Below are 22,124 nucleotides of genomic sequence, written 5' to 3'. Positions count from 1 at the left end.
AGGTGTTAGTCTCTTTATCTCCTGTACTCTAGGCCATGTCTGTTTAGTGTTAATTACCTCTGCCAAGGAGGTTATGTATTCTGTGGCGTTTATTTGTTTTGGAGTGGATCCGGATCAGACAAACACAATAATAGCAAATAGTGGGCCTTGGCGGGGGTCTGTGCTCTCCGAGTGCACTCCTAGCTTGTGATCATTATCCAGACAATTATCTAAGAGAATAACTGCTTGCTGACAAAATTCCTCAAACTGCAGACTGCTGCGTATCATCCGCTGTACTGACAAGGTGATCGGATGCAACCTGCCATCCCTTCAGGACGCTGAAGTGGTCTCGTAAAATCATGGCCGACCCCTCCCACCCCAGACACACACAAAAAAAACTGTTTGAAATGCTCCACCCCGGCAGATGACTGAGGTCTGTCAAGACCAAAACCTCTCGTCACTAGAACAGCTTCTTCCCAACTGCCATCCGCCTCATCAACAAGGCTTGAGTCGAAAGCCCCCACTACGAAGGACTGTATGTACCCCAAAGCCCCCCCCCCCCCTTCCCCGGATCATACCTCAGTTTAAAGTAGTAGCAGCTGGACTGTATTTGTTACATTATTGCTGCTTCTCTGCTTCTCTTACTTCATTTACTTTAACTTCATCATGCACCTTTTGCACTGTAAATTCCTATGTATCACTCAGGTCGTGTGTCGTGTGTATATTGCATATAATGGACTGCACTTTTGATTTTCTTGTGATTTTGTCTTATCTTTTTTGTCTTCTGACTATTATATTGATGTGACCGCTATGCTGCTGCATACTGACACCAAGTCAAATTTCTCGTACAGTATGTAATCTGATTATAGTATCTGCTGTGGCAATAAAAGTGATTCTGATTCTTAATGAAAAAGCTGCTCCCTGAACCGACACCAAAGTCAACGTGTTTGATTATGCAGGTGTTTACTTATTAGCACTTTGTCATGCTGTATTATTAGCGTAGCAAACCTTGAGAAGGGTTTGGTTTTTTCTCAGGGAGGCGAGCTGCCAGGCGAGGGAGCCCAACCTAATGATTGTCCTTTCAACCAGCCAGAAGCCTCGACTACTTATCAGCAGCCAGCCACACAGGCAACATTAGTGCACAATGGACTTACTAAGGTACAGCAGCAGTCAGTCTCTCTCTCTCTCTCTCTCTCTTCTTCTCACTCCTTTCCGCTCTCCCTCTCCTCCACAGTAATCAACAGAGTCTTATGTAACTCTCTCTACCTGCGCTTATCGCTCTCTAACACACACCAACAGGCGCATTGGCTGCCTTGCTAATAACACGCTACCTCAATCCTGGGAAGGGGAAATGGAGGGGGAGTTTGAGGGATGTAGGGAGCGTGGTGTGTGTGTGTGTGTGTGTGTGTGTGTGTGTGTGTGTGTGTGTGTGGGGGGGGGTGGTGGTAAAGGACAAGAGGAGAGAAGGCGATAGAGGAGAAGGTGAGGAGGAGGTGACAGGAAAAAGGAGGAGGATGAAAGGAAGCAGGGCTGTTCTTGCTGCTCCTGCGCCAAACAAAACCTTCTCCTTCTCAAAAAGCCCACTCTCATTTCCCCAAACACTGACTGACTGGCAGAGAGAAACCAAACCACTGGTCCTCCGAGAGACCAGGAGAGAGGGGAGAAACCGGGCTGCTACGCCGGCTGATGAAACACATACACACACTTCCTGGCATGTACTGTATCTAAGCAAGCAGGCAAAAGCACGTACCTAGGGCTGGGCAATTAACCGAAAATATATTGAAACCGATATTTAGTCTTGCTCTTGTCAAATAATTTGGTTAATACTTTCCAGTCACGTGCCACTGCCACTGCATCTGCGAAGTCCCGCCCTTAGGTTTAGGCATGAGGAGTGATGACTGATTAGGTGTAGGCATGAGGAGGGATGATTGGTTATGGTTAGTTGTGAAATATCAGGGTGAGCCAATCAGAGGAAGAGTAGGGCAGGACTTGGCGCAAATGCAGTGGGGGGGGGGGGGGGGGGGGGGGATAGTGCCCCGGACCAACAAACATTAGTCCGTGTGTTCACTCATAGCGAAGCTGTCGGCATGGATGACACAAGCGAAAACACAGAGCCAACAAGTAAACCCGAGCAGGAGAAGAAAAAAAGACGGGGGGAAAAAGCGTATAACATAAATAATCGTTGATTCATCCTAATATATCATATCGTCCAGCCCTACACGCAGCCAAAATCCTCAGAATGCTTTCACGCAATCTGCAGTTCCATTTTCTTTCTGTTAGAATATGGCAGGCAGGGGAAGAGCACCCTGCTCCTGCTGCCTCTGCATCAGAGAGAGACACAAGGCAGGAACATTAGTGTGCCTGGCTACAGATGGTGTTTGAAAAAGCAGCAAGAGGAGAGAAGAAGAGAAGAGGCTTTGAAGAGTGGAGGTGCCCTATGCTTTAGCCTCTGTCAATGCAGAGCTTCAACCATCTGTCTGGTGTGTGTGCCATGCGCGCTTGTGTGTGTGTGTGTGTGTGTGTGTGTGTGTGTGTGTGTGTGTGTGTGTGCAACGCGTGTGTGTGTGTGTGTGTGTGTGTGTGCAACGCGCGTGTGTGTGTGTGCCACGCGTGTGTGTGTGCCACGCATGCATGTATCGATGTGTGTCTCTGTGTGCTGTGCATGTGTGTCCCACACCACAGACCACAGAAACAGAAAGTACGTGCTGGAAAGATTGTAGAAAAACTAACGGGGGGGGGGGGGGGGGGGGGGGGGAGAGAGAGAGAGAGAGAGAGAGAGAGGAGGGCACAAGTCAAGGCTGCAGCCATCCCACCTAGAGGGGGCACCTCTCCTCTCGTATTACCTTGACCGCTCTGCACTCTGGCGGACAGGAGGAGAGCAGGGATTCAGTGCGGTGTCAGTCTGAATGGGAACATCCATTATTCAAGTCAGGAGAGGAGAGAACATACCAACTGTTACGGAGCGGGGGGAATTCCTACGGGGAAATACTGTGCTGTTGAAATACACAAGAACACCATGCACCCGTGTGAAAGGCCGTATGTGTGTGTGTGTGTGTGTGTGTGTGTGTGTGTGTGTGTGTGTGTGTGTGTGTGTGTGTGTGTGTGTGTGTGTGTGTGTGTGTGTGTGTGTGTGTGTGTGTGTGTGTGTGTGTGTGTGTGTGTGTGTGTGCCTGTGTGTGTGAATAAGAAAAAGTTCTCAAATACAACCGATAAAAGGGCGGGACCAGCCTACGTGAATGAAATACCAGAGTCCTTTGATTGGCTCTGAGAGACTGTTTACAAATGAGCCGTGATCTGATCGCACAAAATCCCAGCAAGCTTGTCTGAGCTGGGGATACTGTTTGACTGCAGTATAGCAGGAAGTATAGCTGCAGGTGGCTCTCCTTCTCAGAAAAATATCTCTGTTTATTTAACATAAGCGTAACATTGAAAATGATCGTTAAAATGATCGGTGTTCAACACCAACCAAAGCTGTGTGTCCACCTTCGGTCGTGAGGCGGCCATCTGAAAAGCTTTATTACTGCACCATGAGGAAAACCCACAGATGAACGATTAGTCTACAACGATGCACAGTGCCCACTAGTGGTTTGGATAGTCGACTATTCTGTGGAAAAAACCCTAGTGTGTGTGAGCATCACCCACCGCTGCCTTCTCACAGTCAAACCTGAGGAACATTAAATAGCAAGTGAGTTTCACATAAGAGGAAGGGTTTGTAAAAGCCAAGCCTGCCGATCGATTGTATTTGCAGCCATTGATCAGGCAAGTATTGACTGCTGTTCACATCCAGGTCTTGGCTGAGGCACTAGGAATAGCTAACTATTGATCTAAGGCTGTCTCTGGTATTATATCTGCTGCCTCACATTGACGCTGGCCTAAACCAACTGTCAGAGCAGAACATCACGGCCTGGCTGCCGTCCCTGAAGGTTAGGCAGACAGGCAGGAGGAGGCATGCGGCTTTGCGCTCTTTGCACTGATAAAGAGGCAAAATATGCTTATCCATTCAGAAGGAATCGATAGAGAGAGGAAGGGGGATAGGCGAAGAGATGGCGAGATATCCTTGTCAAGTCGATGTTGTGTTCGCTCTCTGACTCTCTGGGGCAATTTGGCAGCTTTAGAGGATTTTGTCTCGGCTGCCGCTGACTGTGAATGCCGCTAACTTTGATTGTTGAAAGTTCCTTCTTGTCTTTGTGAGCAGCAGAGTGACTGCAGGGTGCATCCTGTTGATGAGGAGGTCATTTTGGAAACGGACATCGTGTTCCCATTTTAGTACAACAGAAGTTCAACATCAGCCCATCTGTCAGTGGTCTCCAAAGAGCATCCTCTATTTCAACAACTTTTTTTTGCCGTGTAGATATCTCTACGTTGTGATATTGTTTCGATTTTTTAAAAATCTCTGAATATTGACATGACCGCTACGCTGCATACCGGCACTAAGGCAAATAGCTTCTATATAATCTTGCATATTGTGGCAATAAAAATGATTCTGATTCTATGTATCACTCTATCTCTATGCATGTTTGTGTACGACGACTCTCCTCAACTACTTATTCAATTTATGTAGACAATAACAACAGTCTCTCTATCTCTCTCTCTCTCTCTCTCCCTCTCTCTCTCTCCCTCTCTCTCTCTCTCTCTCTCTCTCCCTCTCTCTCTGTAGTTTTAATTTGCTGCCAATTTCTCTTAATGACAGATAGTGTGGGTGGAGTGTGGGTGGGTGTGTGTGTCTTGTGTGCATATGTCTGTACAGTAAGAGAGAGAGAGACAGAGAGCGAGCGAGGAGAAAGACGAGTTGGTGATGCCAGCGTCCTGCTCTCAGGGTCCTGCTCAAATCCACCATGTTTCTTAATCAGCAGCAACTCTAACATCTAATTAGTCATTAACATTTCTCTGGCTGATCCCAAAGCCTCCAGGGAAGCCTTGCTAGACCTATCTCTCTCTCTCTCTCTCTCTCTCTCTCTCTCTCTCTCACTCTCTCTCTGTATGTGCATGAATCACACAGTGAGGAATATGTATGCGTGTCCAAGAACGAAGAGGAAAGAGTGTGTGTGTGTGTGTGTGCGTGCGTGTGTGTGTGTGTGCGTGTGTGTGTGTGTGTGTGTGTGTGTGTGTGTGTGTGTGTGTGTGTGTGTGTGTGTGTGTGTGTGCATGTATGAATAGTCACTGCAGCATTAGTGTGGTCCAGGGTATCAGGAGGTAGGCCTATATGGTGCATGCATACCCACCTGTTACTTTAAGTATAAAAGACTGTAAGTTACTCATATACCTTGTTTGCACTGATGCACATAGGAATGGTTAGGTCACCTGCCTTCTCAGTGATGCCTGTATACCCGCCTTCTACTTCTACACATTACAGCAGAGGAAACACTACAGTGTCTGTCTGTGGTGATGGTAGAGAGAAAGGTAGAATGGATTCTATCCACCTTATTTCTAGCTGCCATGATGCCTGATGGGTGCTTCTTCCGCTTCCGGTGTAATTTTTACACTGTTTTAACTTGACAAATAAAACGTCTATGAGGAATTTACAGCAGAGCCATTCTGCTCTACAGCCGTGTCGTTCGGGTGCTGGGATAACGTAATGCATTGTGGGTAGTCGGCTACTGTGGCTAATGCTAGCGGCTAGCGTAATAGTTACTTTACATGGCAGTAAAACGCCACTGAATGACCAAATTGATTTAACTTTTAACCATTTCGAGTAACACTGTTTCCATACGGACCCCCAGCGTTGGTTAGTTGTTTATAACGTGACTATATTTATAACTTGTATAACGGACTCCAGTTTCCGGTTTATAATTCGGGTCTGCAGCCGAGTATAACAAAGGAAATGGCAAGCTGCAACAATAAGTCACGTTAAACCGGACCTTGTTCCCACAATTATTTTTTACAGTGGGGCATTCAAAAATAAAGTGGATAGCTTTCTTTCTTTTTCAGCCTCCCTTCGTCTGTCCACAGTTTATCTGTTACAGTGCAAATGTTACTACTGTATAAATCTGGGAAAATGGTAAGTGCATTTACCAGTAAATGAATGTACAGATTTCCCAAGGTAAATCTGGGATATGTGTACGTTTCCCGGTTACTGTGAGGAAACGCTAGTCACCGTAGAGTGAGGTTCTCTCATAGTCTTGTTGCTACATTTTGCTGTGGGTACACTGAACCACGTGGCCATATTACGTCTTTGGATTGGCTGCTGTAGTACACTGGGATCTGTAAGGTGTCTTTGGATTGGCTGATGTAGTAAAGTGGGATGTGTAAGGTGTGGGAGATTCATTCATTCATTTAGAAAGCAGCCCATAATGTGGGGCAATAATGGTGGACCATGCCCACATATTTTGGTCTTGTCCGGATATTGGGTTATTCTGGAAGGAGGTGTCAAGGATAATCTCTGACACGTTGGGCTACGATGTTTGCTTTTCTTTTCCCACTTTATACCTCGGACTAGTTTCAGAGGATACCGAAAGAAATTATCTATATCTCCTGAAGATATTTCTGGCAGCTAGCAAGAAGGCCATCACGAAATGCTGGCTTCAGAAGCACCGCCCCCCGGTGGATATGTTTATAAACATTGTAGAACAACTGCACAGAATGGAGCAACTAACTTTTAGTCTGAGGTTACAAAAAGAAAAAGGGGAATCACTCTGGTACAAATGGACAGTTTTCCTAACTCATAGAGCGGAGATGTCTGGACCTCCTTGAGTGGGGGACAGAACGGACGATGTGGAACATCAGCCCCTTCTCCACTGTTTCTGCCTGGAGCTTGTCTGTGGACTGTTCTGAGACAAGGGTTGTCGGGGACGCCCTGCCGGCCTCTGGGCCAGATGTTGGACATGCCTGTTATGTGAAATGACTCCTGCTATTACCCCGTTTTACATTTACTTTTTTTCTTTTTTTGCCAAACTATATTGTACAAAGAGATATGCTGTGTATGTTGTGACCTCTCCTGACCTCCTGTTACATGATTTTGCAAAAATGATGTAAAAATAAAAGTATAAAAAAAAAAAAAAAAGCAGCCCATACACAACTCATTTCCATCCACGTGTGACAATATTATATGGATGCACAAAACATGCTTTCCTCTCATTACATTTTGTTTTAATGTGATTTCTAAGATTCTAGCATCTAACTCCATGCGGTCAATAAAGCTCTACTACATCAAATACATTTTGGTCAATATCCTAATCTGATTAATTCATAAAATTGCCCCCCCCCCCACTTCCCGATTTCATTCCCTTAGCCCGTCTTTCTTCCTCATAGATTTCAGGGAAGGGTTTTGCAACACTGTGGTGTCCCGCACCCACCATTGCTCCCACCGGTGAAATGAACCACTACTGGTGTGGTGTACCAGTCCAACCAGTGCATAGTTTTACCTGGACATACTCGTGAGAGCGCTCCTCTGTAAAACCGACTGCGTGCAAAGCACAGTATGGTAGCGCAATGAATTATTGAGCCTCTTTTAACCCCAAGCTGTGGTGAAGGCATCAGAACCTCTCCGTCCCGTGACCATCGCTGCCTGTGTCGAGAGCTGTTTTATTCATGGCCCATGCGTGGCCTGTGTTGGGAAGCGAAACATGAGAGATGTGCACGAGGCGGTGCTGTGGACAGATGTGTTTTCTGCGGCCTTGCGGTTTGTTACCGTGTCGAGAGTCCCCAGGGGGCTCGGGTAGTGTGGTGGTACGACAGGTCTGTTAGTTAAAGCAGATAAATAGACAGGAGACGTGCCCACTTCACTCCACTTCATCTAGATCTGCGCTGAGGAGGGTCAAGTCCATCCTATCGTCTCTTTTTTCAACCTCCCCCTTCAGCTGCTCTTCCCCCAGTCTCTCCACCTCCCCCTTCAGCTGCTCTTCCCCCAGTCTCTCCACCTCCCCCTTCAACTGCTCTTCCCCCAGTCTCTCCACCTCCCCCTTCAGCTGCTCTTCCCCCAGTCTCTCCACCTCCCCCTTCAGCTGCTCTTCCCCCAGTCTCTCCACCTCCCCCTTCAGCTGCTCTTCCCCCAGTCTCTCCACCTCCCCCTTCAACTGCTCTTCCCCCAGTCTCTCCACCTCCCCCTTCAACTGCTCTTCCCCCAGTCTCTCCACCTCCCCCTTCAGCTGCTCTTCCCCCAGTCTCTCCACCTCCCCCTTCAACTGCTCTTCCCCCAGTCTCTCCACCTCCCCCTTCAGCTGCTCTTCCCCCAGTCTCTCCACCTCCCCCTTCAACTGCTCTTCCCCCAGTCTCTCCATCTCCCCCTTCAACTGCTCTTCCCCCAGACTCTCCACCTCCCCCTTCAACTGCTCTTCCCCGTCTCTCCACCTCCCCCTTCAGCTGCTCTTCCCCCAGTCTCTCCACCTCCCCCTTCAACTGCTCTTCCCCCAGACTCTCCACCTCCCCCTTCAACTGCTCTTCCCCAGTCTCTCAAGACGGACGCGTTGGCTCCCGCAATTGACCCCGCCTACCCGTCTGTATTTTAGCAACAAAAAAAAAAATTACAATTCATTTACAGTCATTTCCTCACTTCCGTGTCCCCTGTGCAGTCGCTTCATAGCTCAGACTGGAAAACAAACTAGTCGAATCTTAACTGCTGAGCAGAAGTGGAAATTGGACAAGATATTTTCACTGTTATTTCGTCTATATTTGTGTTGTGATTGGTCGAATACCATCAAACTTCCTTCCTTCTGGTCTAAAGTGCTTTTTGTTTTTTGGAAGATGGCAACTTCCTCTGTTCAAACGGTCTGACGTACAGACTGTCTCTGGAGCATTCGAAGCTTGTGGAAGAGATAGACTGGCTCCACACGAGAGACCACTCTTCCCCGGTTCGACAACTCTCCCCTCAATTCCCCTCTCCTATCATTTTCTGTTCATCACCACCGCCCTCCGTTCTTCATTTTCCTCATCCTCTCCTCTGCCTCCTCATCTTCAGCTCTCTCTCTCTCCTGTCTCCCTTTTCTCCTATCGTCTTGTTTTGCTTCCCTCCGCTCCTACTGTACGGCCTCTCTCTCTCCTCACCCTCTCTGCTGCTCCTCGGCTCAGTGTGTAGAGGCAGGTCTCTCTCTCTCCTCACCCTCTCTGCTGCTCCTCGGCTCAGTGTGTAGAGGCAGGTCTCTCTCTCTCCTCACCCTCTCTGCTGCTCCTCGGCTCAGTGTGTAGAGGCAGGTCTCTCTCTCTCCTCACCCTCTCTGCTGCTCCTCGGCTCAGTGTGTAGAGGCAGGTGTGCACTTCACTGGCAGCACTGATTAGATTAGATTTATTCTGCTTAGGCAAATGAGTGTGGACGCCCTTTCTGCTTCATCAGTGCACACGGCACAAAACAGTGGCGCAGGTCGCTCGCCGCCCGTAGGCACCCACACAGGCCCTGAAATGGATCTAAGTGACACGCTGGAGGGGCTCTGCTGCAACAACACGGGCTGAAGCGAGTCATTTCTGTGTTTGGGATGCAGGAGGATGTGTCATCGAGCATAAAGCTGCCTTCACACGATAAGCCAGCTCTTCTCTAACCGCGAGGTAGAGCGGAGAAAAGGTCAGCGGTAAGCAGGTCAAAGGTTAAACAATTTGAACTTTGAGCGCAGCGCACGGTGGCAAATTCGAGCGATGCGCGACGCCAAGGGTAGCGCTGCCGCTTAGTCGGGAGGCACCGCTCTCCACATAGAAAACAACGGCACAGCGGGCGCACAGCTGTTTTACCGCGGATCATGTGTGGGGGGCTTACATCACACCCTCACAGATACACACACACACACACACACACACACACACACGCACACGCGCAGACACACACACACACACACACCTCACACACACACGCACGCACGCACGCACGCACACACAAGACCACATAGACACTCCTAAAGGAGAGCTACATACTGTAAACGTACTTGAACATTAAACAGGGAATACTTTGGGTGAATACACAATTTGTGAATAATCAATCTGTGTGACACGGTCTGGTGAAAGGAGTAACAAGTAGGCAACCATGAAATCTCACAAATCACGATTTTTTTTTAATTGATTTTCTTTTACTTTTTTTCTCACATTACACAAGTTTAGATGTTGAAGAACACACTCAATATAACAAACCGTTTTAGGAAGACTAAATACTTATCATTTGTGAACAAACTAAGCTTGTTCAGGGCAAACTAAGCTTGTTCACCGACTTTCAGGGCGATTTGCTCTGAATGTTGCTTTTAGGAGTACGAACATTCATCTTCTTCAACAATTTTCAGATCTCAATGTGTGACACATCACTTGAAAGCTTACAATTTGCACTTTCATAATCGGTAAAAAAGAGAAGAAAAAAAAGAGACAAAAGACATTGGCCTACTTGTTGTTACCCAAAACACCAGTCCCTGTCACATTCTGCTTGCAAAACTGTCCTGTAGATGGCGCTGTGTGTCAGTCTGTGTAAGGATAGAGGAGGCGCTGCCCCATGGATACCTGTGACCTGGTCGACGAGGATGCGGGAGGTGATGATGCGTCCGTACTGGGAGAAGAGCTGCTCCAGCTCCTTCTGGGTCATGGTCTTAGGCAGGCCGCTCACATACAGGTTGGCGTCGCGGATGGAGGCTGAGCTGGGCCGCGCATACGACACCTGGGGAGAGGGGACACGCATGAAGACATTATATGACACCTGGGGAGAGGGGACACGCATGAAGACATCATATGACACCTGGGGAGAGGGGACACGCATGAAGAAAACATATGACACCTGGGGAGAGGGGACACGTATGAAGAAAACATATGACACCTGGGGAGAGGGGACACGCATGAAGACATCATCTGACACCTGGGGAGAGGGGACACGTATGAAGACATCATATGACACCTGGGGAGAGGGGACACGTATGAAGACATCATATGACACCTGGGGAGAGGGGACACGTATGAAGACATCATATGACACCTGGGGAGAGGGGACACGTATGAAGACATCATATGACACCTGGGGAGAGGGGACACGTATGATGAAATCATATGACACCTGGGGAGAGGGGACACGTATGAAGAAATCATATGACACCTGGGGAGAGGGGACACGCATGAAGACATCATATGACACCTGGGGAGAGGGGACACGCATGAAGACATCATATGACACCTGGGGAGAGGGGACACGCATGAAGACATCATATGACACCTGGGGAGAGGGGACACGTATGAAGAAATCATATGACAACTGGGGAGAGGGGACACGTATGAAAAAATCATATGACACCTGGGGAGACCTGGGGAGAGGGGACACGCATGAAGAAAACATATGACACCTGGGGAGAGGGGACACGCATGAAGAAATCATATGACACCTGGGGAGAGGGGACACGTATGAAGACATCATATGACACCTGGGGAGAGGGGACACGTATGAAGACATCATATGACACCTGGGGAGAGGGGACACGCATGAAGAAATCATATGACACCTGGGGAGAGGGGACACGCATGAAGAAATCATATGACACCTGGGGAGAGGGGACACGCATGAAGACATCATATGACACCTGGGGAGAGGGGACACGTATGAAGAAATCATATGACACCTGGGGAGAGGGGACACGCATGAAGAAATCATATGACACCTGGGGAGAGGGGACACGCATGAAGAAATCATTTGACACCTGGGGAGAGGGGACACGCATGAAGACATCATATGACACCTGGGGAGAGGGGACACGTATGAAGAAATCATATGACACCTGAGGAGAGGGGACACGCATGAAGACATCATATGACACCTGGGGAGAGGGGACACGCATGAAGACATCATATGACACCTGGGGAGAGGGGACACGTATGAAGAAATCATATGACACCTGAGGAGAGGGGACACGTATGAAGACATCATATGACACCTGGGGAGAGGGGACACGCATGAAGAAATCATATGACACCTGGGAGAAGAGGGGACACGCATGAAGACATCATATGACACCTGGGGAGAGGGGACACGCATGAAGACATCATATGACACCTGGGGAGAGGGGACACGTATGAAGAAATCATATGACAACTGGGGAGAGGGGACACGTATGAAGACATCATATGACACCTGGGGAGAGGGGACACGCATGAAGAAATCATATGACACCTGGGGAGAGGGGACACGCATGAAGAAATCATATGACAACTGGGGAGAGGGGACACGCATGAAGACATCATATGACACCTGGGGAGAGGGGACACGTATGAAGAAATCATATGACACCTGAGGAGAGGGGACACGTATGAAGACATCATATGACACCTGGGGAGAGGGGACACGTATGAAGACATCATATGACACCTGGGGAGAGGGGACACGCATGAAGACATCATATGACACCTGGGGAGAGGGGACACGCATGAAGACATCATATGACAACTGGGGAGAGGGGACACGCATGAAGAAATCATATGACACCTGGGGAGAGGGGACACGCATGAAGACATCATATGACACCTGGGGAGAGGGGACACGCATGAAGACATCATATGACACCTGGAGAGAGGGGACACGCATGAAGACATCATATGACAACTGGGGAGAGGGGACACGCATGAAGAAATCATATGACACCTGGGGAGAGGGGACACGCATGAAGACATCATATGACCCCTGGGGAGAGGGGACACGTATGAAGACATCATATGACACCTGGGGAGAGGGGACACGCATGAAGAAATCATATGACACCTGGGGAGAGGGGACACGTATGAAGAAATCATATGACAACTGGGGAGAGGGGACACGCATGAAGAAATCATATGACACCTGGGGAGAGGGGACACGCATGAAGACATCATATGACAACTGGGGAGAGGGGACACGCATGAAGACATCATATGACAACTGGGGAGAGGGGACACGCATGAAGAAATCATATGACACCTGGGGAGAGGGGACACGTATGAAGACATCATATGACACCTGGGGAGAGGGGACACGCATGAAGACATCATATGACACCTGGGGACAGGGGACACGCATGAAGACATCATATGACACCTGGGGAGAGGGGACACGTATGAAGACATCATATGACACCTGGGGAGAGGGGACACGTATGAAGAAATCATATGACACCTGGGGAGAGGGGACACGTATGAAGACATCATATGACACCTGGGGAGAGGGGACACGTATGAAGACATCATATGACACCTGGGGAGAGGGGACACGCATGAAGACATCAGCCCCAGCACTTTCCTACACATTACCACAGAGGCCTTTAAATTCCTGTGACGTTTATTTATTTTTATTTAACCTTTATTTGACCAGGTAGTCACTTGAGATCAAAGATCTCTTTTACGAGCAGGACCTGGCCAGTTTATAGCATGGGAGGATGTATGCCCAGATTCTGTTTGGAGTTTATTGTCTTGGTACACCTGGGCTTAAGGTATTATCATCATGGGGAACATATTGAGTTGGTTAGGGCATTGGGGAGGTAACACTTGGGTCGTTTGCAGGGGAAGACAGATACGAGGAAACGTTGTTCCCTGGGGTGGAAATCACAGGTGTTTTATTTATACAGCTCAGGGAGGCCAGGCGCAGGCTTAACGCTATTATCATTTTCTGAGGGGGGGAATGAAGCTATTGATTTTTGGGTGCTATTCTGAGTTCACATTTTAAACTAATAAAAACCTAAGAAAAAATGGATGACAAAATCTAAAGCGTGTTTGCTGCCTTCTATTGAACAGGCTTTACCTTTTTCAAAGAACATTTTCATTAAGACATTAGCAGCTAGCTGTAAAAGCCCTTAAGCCTTTCACCATGCACCATTTAGCCTTCCCAACCCTGTAGAGTGGATTTCACTGTTCAGTTTAGTGCTATTAAGCATAAGTATATTTAAAAACTGAAAAAAAACAACGTTGCATTGCAGAGAATCCACCCCTGTCCAGTATTGTTCAAAGATTAGTATTAGGAGCAAATCCTTTGCTACTGTATCATTTAAAACACGTAAATGCTTACAGTACTGTGGGTACTCCCAGCTGGCCTTCTGTTTGTCTGCAACTTCAGCACCACGGACAGCTCTAAAGTCTGCATTTTGGGTCACTTGGGTATTTTTCAACCACACAAACACATACACACATACATACACACATACACACATACACACACACATACACACAATGCCTCACACTCTTGCAATACTGTCTTCAGTTCCTTGGACAGCATTCTCACAGAGGGAATAAAAAGACGGCCTCTTGTTATCTCTCACCCACACAATTTCACTCAGTGTCACACGCTGCTCCTCCTCTTCATATCCACATATAGAGAAACACACAGGCACGCACACACACACACACACACACACACACACACTCGCACACGCACACGCACACGCACACGCACACGCACACGCACACACACACACACACACACACACACACACACGGGCCCTAATCTGGGCCCGTATCCTACTCCCTCCCCTCCCCCAACCCTAGACCCTACCTCTACCCTGGCTCTCCCTCCCCTGCACCCTCATCTCCCCTCCTCTGTTCTCTCCTCCTCCACATTTCCCATTTTCTCCCCACCTCCTCCCCCACATCCCCACGCTCTCCCTCCCTCCTCCACTCTCCTGCTTTCTCCTCTTCCCGGTGTTTCTTCCTCTTCCCCCCTTCCCCCACTACCACTAAAGCATAGTACACATTCTACTCCAAAGCATGGCACCCACTCTATCCCCTCCAATATTTCGCCACTATTTAAAGCATGGCACCCATGCTCTTAGTATTTCGCCACTATTTAAAGCATGGCACCCATTCTTCCCTAAAGCAAGGCACATGTGAACATGTGTTTATTTGGCAAAAGGACTCACTACTAAAGGCTTGCAGCCAATTAAATTAGGCTTAGTTTGGTTGCTTAGAAATTGACATATGTCCGTTTGCAAGATGTGTGTCTATATTTCTCTATCATATATTTGCTCGATATGTTATTATTACTATTGTAAATTGTTAATGTTGTGTCAGTTAGACACAGTTAGACACAGTCAGTTAGACAGTTAGCCCTCCCTTCCCTGTTCTCTCCATATAGTCTCCCATACTCCTCTATACTCTCATACTCTTCCTTACGCTCTCTCCTCCCCCACATTTCCCATTCTCTCCCCACCTCCTCCCTCCCCCTGCTCTCTTCTTCCCCACACCCCCCCTCCCCCCCTTTCCCCCCCCCTTCCCCTCTCCTGCTCTCTCCTCTTGCTCCTTCCCCACCTCCTATACCCTCCAACATCTCCCATTCCCTCCCCACCCCATCACTCTCTCACATTCCCCCTGCTCTTCTCCCTTCTCCTGCTCTCTCCTCTGCTCTCTCTTCATTTCTATATTTTCTATATTATCAATTGTTCAAATGTTATCTTTATTCTGTATATTCTTGCTACTGTTGTGTCAGCTAGAATTAGCTAGACATACTTTCTGTGAAGCCCTCTGAGACATGCTTGTGAATTAGGGCTATATAAATAAACTTGACTTGACTTGACTTGACACACACACACACACACACACACAGACACACGCACGCACGCACGCACGCACACACACACACACACACACACACACACACACACACACACACACACACACACACACACACACACACACACACACACACACACACACACACACACACACACTGCTGTCTTGATTTCAGTCACTCACACATTTCTCCCTGATATTTCTGTGAACGCTGTCTGCGGGGCAAACGGGCTAGCACTAAGTCGTTCTCCTGTGCGGCGCCCTGCAGTACAGTAGCTCTCCACCAGTGAACCCTTCTCGTGTCGGTTGTCAAACGTCGTCCCCCATGTCGACTTGCGAAGACCTGACTTTGCTCCGCTGAAGTTGCGTAAATCCCATTTACTACTGCTGCTGACTGGAGCGGCTTTCCCTTGCAGTAATTCATTACCTCTGACATGTGGAGACATAAGCCGTCCAATACGCTTAAAGTCAGGCAAATATGGTGGATATGCAGACATGTCCCCGAGCAACAGCATGGAAATCCTGCTGAACTCCACCACGACGGGGGGAACGGGATCGGCGGCAGCTGGCTTTCCCCATGCCTCTCTCTCTCTCTCTCTCTCTCTCTCCCTCTCTACAAGTCTCTCTTCTCTGCCTCGCTCTTTTCCTTCAGCTTCTCTCCTTCCTTCCTGCCTGCTTAAATCTCTCTCCCTCATTTTCTCTCCTTGTCAGCCAACTCCAGATGTCTAATCCATCAACACCTCCTCAAGCTGTGAGCAGTATTGTGTGCAAGTGAAAGTGAATGGTGTGCATGTGTGAAGCAGAAATGTGTGTGTGTGTGTGTGTGTGTGTGTGTGTGTGTGTGTGTGTGTGTGTGTGTGTGTGTGTGTGTGTGTGTGTCAGTGTGTGTGTGTGTGTGTGTGCGACTGTAGGAAAGTTATGAAAGTGAAAGTGCGACGCTTTAAGCGTTCACAAGCACACACACACACACACTGCATGAATGTGTCTGCGATTACGGTGTGTGTGCGTGTCACTGAATATGTGTGTACATCATCTACATGCGTGTTTATGTGTGTGTGTGTGTGTGTGTGTGTGTGTGTGTGTGTGTGTGTGTGTGTGTGTGTGTGTGTGTGCGCGTGTGTGTGAGCTCCCTTCACCTTTGGCATGCTCCTTCCCCCTCACACCTCTGAGCAGAGAAACTCAGAGGTGTCATGGCGGAGGAAACCACGGCAAGGAGACGAGCTAAAAGACACTACAGAACGACACACCGCCTGAGAGCGTGTGAATCCCTGCAAAGCCTTTCCTCACAAGTTTACAATGACACAGAACGGAGAAGGTGCGATATAAAGTTAATTTTAGAGTTATCATGCCACCTTTTAATTTAGTGCTGTACCTTTAGGCTCTTTTAGGCTGTTGTGGAGCGCGAGAGAGTGAGGCAGGAGGCGGGGGTGGAGTGTGAGAGAGTGAGGGAGGAGGAGTGAGAGAGAGTGAGGGAGGAGGAGTGAGAGAGAGTGAGGGAGGAGGAGTGAGAGAGAGTGAGGGAGGAGGCGGGGGTGGAGTGTGAGAGAGTGAGGGAGGAGGAGTGTGAGAGAGTGAGGGAGGAGGAGTGTGAGAGAGTGAGGGAGGAGGAGTGTGAGAGAGTGAGGGAGGAGGAGTGTGAGAGAGTGAGGGAGGAGGAGTGTGAGAGAGTGAGGGAGGAGGAGTGTGAGAGAGTGAGGGAGGAGGAGTGTGAGAGAGTGAGGGAGGAGGAGTGAGAGAGAGTGAGGGAGGAGGCGGGGGTGGAGTGTGAGAGAGTGAGGGAGGAGGAGTGTGAGAGAGTGAGGGAGGAGGAGTGAGAGAGAGTGAGGGAGGAGGAGTGTGAGAGAGTGAGGGAGGAGGCGGGGGTGGAGTGTGAGAGAGTGAGGGAGGAGGAGTGTGAGAGAGTGAGGGAGGAGGCGGGGGTGGAGTGTGAGAGAGTGAGGGAGGAGGAGTGTGAGAGAGTGAGGGAGGAGGCGGGGGTGGAGTGTGAGAGAGTGAGGGAGGAGGAGTGTGAGAGAGTGAGGGAGGAGGAGTGTGAGAGAGTGAGGGAGGAGGAGTGTGAGAGAGTGAGGGAGGAGGAGTGTGAGAGAGTGAGGGAGGAGGCGGGGGTGGAGTGTGAGAGAGTGAGGGAGGAGGAGTGTGAGAGAGTGAGGGAGGAGGAGTGAGAGAGAGTGAGGGAGGAGGAGTGAGAGAGAGTGAGGGAGGAGGAGTGAGAGAGAGTGAGGGAGGAGGTGGGGGAGTAGAGTGTGAGAGAGTGAGGGAGGAGGCGGGGAAGTGGAGTGTGAGAGAGCGCTGGCGCCAGACAGAGACGTAGAGGTGTCACTTGTCATTACAAAGCCTCTCTTTATCTCAGGGACGACTGGAGGCAACCTCTTGTGTCGTGTGGTGAGAGTGAGGATCAACCTCTTGTGTCGTGTGGTGAGAGTGAGGATCAACCTCTTGTGTCGTGTGGTGAGAGTGAGGATCAACCTCTTGTGTCGTGTGGCGAGAGTGAGGATCAACCTCTTGTGTCGTGTGGCGAGAGTGAGGATCAACCTCTTGTGTCGTGTGGTGAGAGTGAGGATCAACCTCTTGTGTCGTGTGGTGAGAGTGAGGATCAACCTCTTGTGTCGTGTGGCGAGAGTGAGGATCAACCTCTTGTGTCGTGTGGTGAGAGTGAGGATCAACCTCTTGTGTCGTGTGGTGAGAGTGAGGATCAACCTCTTGTGTCGTGTGGCGAGAGTGAGGATCAACCTCTTGTGTCGTGTGGTGAGAGTGAGGATCAACCTCGTGTCGTGTGGTGAGAGTGAGGATCAACCTCTTGTGTCGTGTGGCGAGAGTGAGGATCAACCTCTTGTGTCGTGTGGTGAGAGGGTGAGAGTGAGGATCAAACTCTTGTGTCGTGTGGTGAGACAGTGAGAGTGAGGATCTGTGAACTCAGATCGAGTGCTACCCTCAGTAAAGACCCCATGAAATTCACATAGAGTAATGACCTTTAACTATGACCTTTAACCTTTTTCAGTTTGAAAAAGCCTGAAAAAGCCCATTCTCTATCACGTCTCCAAGTTAAGTGACTTAGTGTGTGAACTGTGAAGCTATACATTTGTGCGGGTGGGCGGGGGTTCAATATCTGTATATTTTTTGTGAGCAGATGTCTTTGATGATAATGTCCTCTTTCATGTCAGAAGTCAATATTGGGGTGGTCATATTATTTTTTTAAATGGTACCTGCTACCAACAGACACACACACACACACACACACACACACACACACACACACACACGTAGCCACGCAAAAACACATTTACTGTATATACACTACACACACGCACGCATATGTAGCAATGTGCGGGCGAGCTTCCTCTATCCCTCCCTCTCTCTCAGAAGCCAGATCAAAGCCAGGACGCTGTGTTGAGCCTGGGAACACAACCGGATGGTGTTTTCAGTACTCTGTCTAGGGGCTGCATGCAGGGATCCTCTGCAGGCTTCCCCCATTCACAACTACAGGCTAATTCCATCCTATTAGATTAGATTATATCAGATTACTGTAGATCAGATGACAGCGGTGAGAAACCAGGGATTACAGTACCACAGAGCAGCAGATTACTGCCCGGCTTAAAACCAACAACATATCGGCAGACAGAGAGTGCAGAGAGGACGGGGGGGGAAGGGGGGAGACAGCTTTTATATATATATATATATATAATTTTTGGTGAAGCAGCTGCATCCTCCAATGTTCATTTAAAACATGTTTGGAAAGAGGGGCAGTGCAGTGCTGACTTCTGTGACAGCCACTGTCAAGCCCGCACATTTGTCCTTAATTATTTTGGACAATGTGATGACGTCGTTCCTCTTTTACTCAGAGATATCTATATAATTTCACCTTTACATTTTGACATTTGGAAACTAATTAGCATAACAGCTACAGCCATGAGCCTTTTAAATGTGTCTCTTTGATTTAGATGCTCTTTCATTTCTCAGGCCCAAGCATGTTAATCACATTGAGCCTTCCAGCTCACTCACTAGCAGTGTCACCAGCACCATGGGCTCTGAGGCAGAAGAAAGCCTATACGTTTGTAACAGCATCATAACTGTGTCACAATTATTTGATAAACGATTATTCAAATTGGCCCCAACAAACATTTGTGCTTGATCATGGAAAAACGAGGCCTTGGATACAAATATTAGGGTGTAGGGAAAATCAATTAATTTGAACCATTAACCACTGAATCATTACAGCAGTTAACGTGTTTATGTGTGTGTCGGTTACCTTGATTGTTTTGGTCTGAAGTCTGAGTCCATTTAACGTGTTAATGGCTTTCTCTGCATCCTTTGGGTCGATGTAGTTGACAAAGCCGTAGCCCAGACTCTGTCCTGAAATACCAGAGAGAAAGAAGAAAAACACAACGTTACAGACTCCGTTCAATTCTGCCCACTGACAGCCAGAAAGGAAAACATGTAAACTGATACGCCCACCCATAGAGACATCTTCTTAGCATACGTCGTTCCCTGGAAAATCCTGGCCTCTACAGTCGATTCTTCAAGTCATCAATTGATTGAAGAAAAGGAAATATCTTTAACTGATATTCCATTTAATATAGACATCTTCTTGAACAGCAAACTCTCTCTTTTCTCTGGAAAACTCCATGGCTCTGACCCTTGCACTTCTTACTCTTAACTGCTCGTAACATTGGTGATCTGGGAATGTAAGCTTATTCACTTTTGATCACAGTCTTGTTTTAATCAAAGTGCTTGTGACATCTCACATGTGGCTTTTTGGCTTACAACTGAACTACTTTTGTAGAAAACATTGTGTTTCACCATTCAGCCTAAAAATATTGAGATCTGATTTTTGGTCCATATTGCCCAGCCCTATGTCAAACCCTGGTCAAACCCCAGCAAATAATCTACTACGGGAAGTACAAACAACACAATTCATGTGTTACTGTCTTTGCAGTCGTGCAAAAAACAACAACAAAACAAAAAAACAAAAAAACACCCCCCATTTCCCCCAACAGCTCAGCGAGTGTCTCAGATCGCAGACTCCCTTTGAGTGTGAAGCAGGCCTGACATCTCCCAGTGTTTCCCCCGACTGGTGCAGCAGGACGTTCAGCGGACGCCTCCAGCCATCAGGGCCTTCAGTCGGCTAGTTTGACAACAAACAGCCTCTATCCAGCGAAACCACAACACACAAACACAAAGACTCCCAAGCTCGTCTGAGAGCGCCGTGCGCTTCTTCACCCTAATGGCAACAGACGGGGCGGTTAGTGAGACAAAGTGAATCACAAAATATGGAGCACGGCTGTTTCACCAAATAAATACATCGGGGCTATGCTATGATATCACAGCACAGAACAGCTCAGCAGCGAGTAGTGGAAGGGCCAGGAGGGACTTGGAGTCCTAACATCAAACAGCTGATGATTCTCTTTCTCCTCCCACTTCTCCTCTGGATTAACTGTGGATTATCAGACGCTCTCTATTGGTAATTAAAGACCTGCCATCCTGGAGAGACCACTGCTATTTATAACTAACCATCCTCTCTTCCTTCACCTCCTCCTCTGTTTGACTCCCAGCTGACACCAGGTGCACAGTTTCCCTATTTAAATATGACTCTCATTTCTTTAGAGGTGATTTTCATGGCCTGCTTTATTAGATAAAGTACACTGAAGAGAAGATGGGCGAGAGGTGGAGATGATGTGGCAGGAGGCCACGAGTTGAGTTGGAGTCTGTGATGTAGCTGCAGGTTGCAGATCAATCACGATCGCCCTCACAACCCGTAACCTCCAGAGTGCAGCAGGCATGAGTCTGAAAACCAGGTAAGATGGCATCGCCTGGTTCCCTCGTTTGGAAGTCAATGGTCTTTTTGTATGGGTGATTTTTGTTAGATGCCTGAGATAAGGTCTGTGGTTAACAAAAGATTACGAAACTGAGACCTTTGCGTTCAGCAAGATAATCTTCACAAATTAACACCATTTCTATGCTATTTGAAGCATTTTCTGGCGATGGCGATTTTGCATTTATGCTTGAAAAGAATCATTTGTTTTTGTAGGTCTTATTTCAGACCTACAATAATAATGTACTGTATGTCATCTCTGTGGTACTTTATTACCCAGTAGATATTCCAACAAATAAAGATGCCCAGAATTCTAGGAGGGGTGCAATGGCTGATAGGCTGCTGCTTATTCACCTTATGTAGAAGAGACAGTCTGGCATGAGAGACTAACAGGAAGTGTAAACACAATCGGAAGTTCCGAGTGTGTTTACACTTCCTGTTACTCATAAACCTAGTCTGACTCATATGTGATTCAAACCAGGTTTGACCAGGTGAGTCAGACTAGTTTGAGCAGGTAAAAGAGCCGGCGTTTTGAACAGGAAAGTCGTGACACAATGGGTCAAGTGGGCGGGGCTACATAAGGTGAATAGTGTTCTGCTGCTCCCTCGTTCACCATCTCTCGCTCTCTTGCTTCCCACTTTCCCATCACCTCGCTCGCCCCTCTCCCTCAGCTTCAACAAGAAATGTGAGGTTCGACAAGCGCAGCTACCAGAAGGTTAGCTGGAAATGAAGTGTGCTGGCGAAGAGCACTCATGCAGGGCAATCTAGATGGGCTAGTGGCTGGTGCTTAATGGTACCGACACACTCAGCACTCAGAGTCATCCAGCCAGCCAAACAGGCGGCTAAACAGGCAGCCATGGACACTGCCACTGTGTGAAGAGTTCTGGAGAGTGCAGTCTCACCATAGGCTGAGTGTACATCTGTGTGT

The 22,124-nt window shown here is 48.2% G+C and overlaps 1 protein-coding gene across 6 annotated transcripts in view; it reads right to left on the bottom strand.

The window, feature by feature from the left end:
- elavl4 (ELAV like neuron-specific RNA binding protein 4) overlaps positions 1-22,124 on the bottom strand; it is a gene marked incomplete at both ends in the record, with an annotated part of 117,034 nt that overhangs the window by 18,270 nt on the left and 76,640 nt on the right. For all 6 annotated transcript variants that reach the window (XM_083647655.1, XM_083647656.1, XM_083647657.1 and 3 more), the window contains 2 exons: positions 10,384-10,537; positions 19,634-19,737. In XM_083647655.1, coding sequence (XP_083503781.1) covers positions 10,384-10,537; positions 19,634-19,737 — 258 coding nt within the window. The remainder of the gene's footprint in view (positions 1-10,383; positions 10,538-19,633; positions 19,738-22,124) is intronic.

The sequence above is a fragment of the Poromitra crassiceps genome, assembly GCF_964638095.1.
Source record: "Poromitra crassiceps genome assembly, chromosome: 12".
NCBI classification, from domain to species: domain Eukaryota; kingdom Metazoa; phylum Chordata; class Actinopteri; order Beryciformes; family Melamphaidae; genus Poromitra; species Poromitra crassiceps.
The sequence above is the reverse complement of the archived record's forward strand: the minus strand, read 5'-3'. Positions and strand labels throughout refer to the sequence as shown.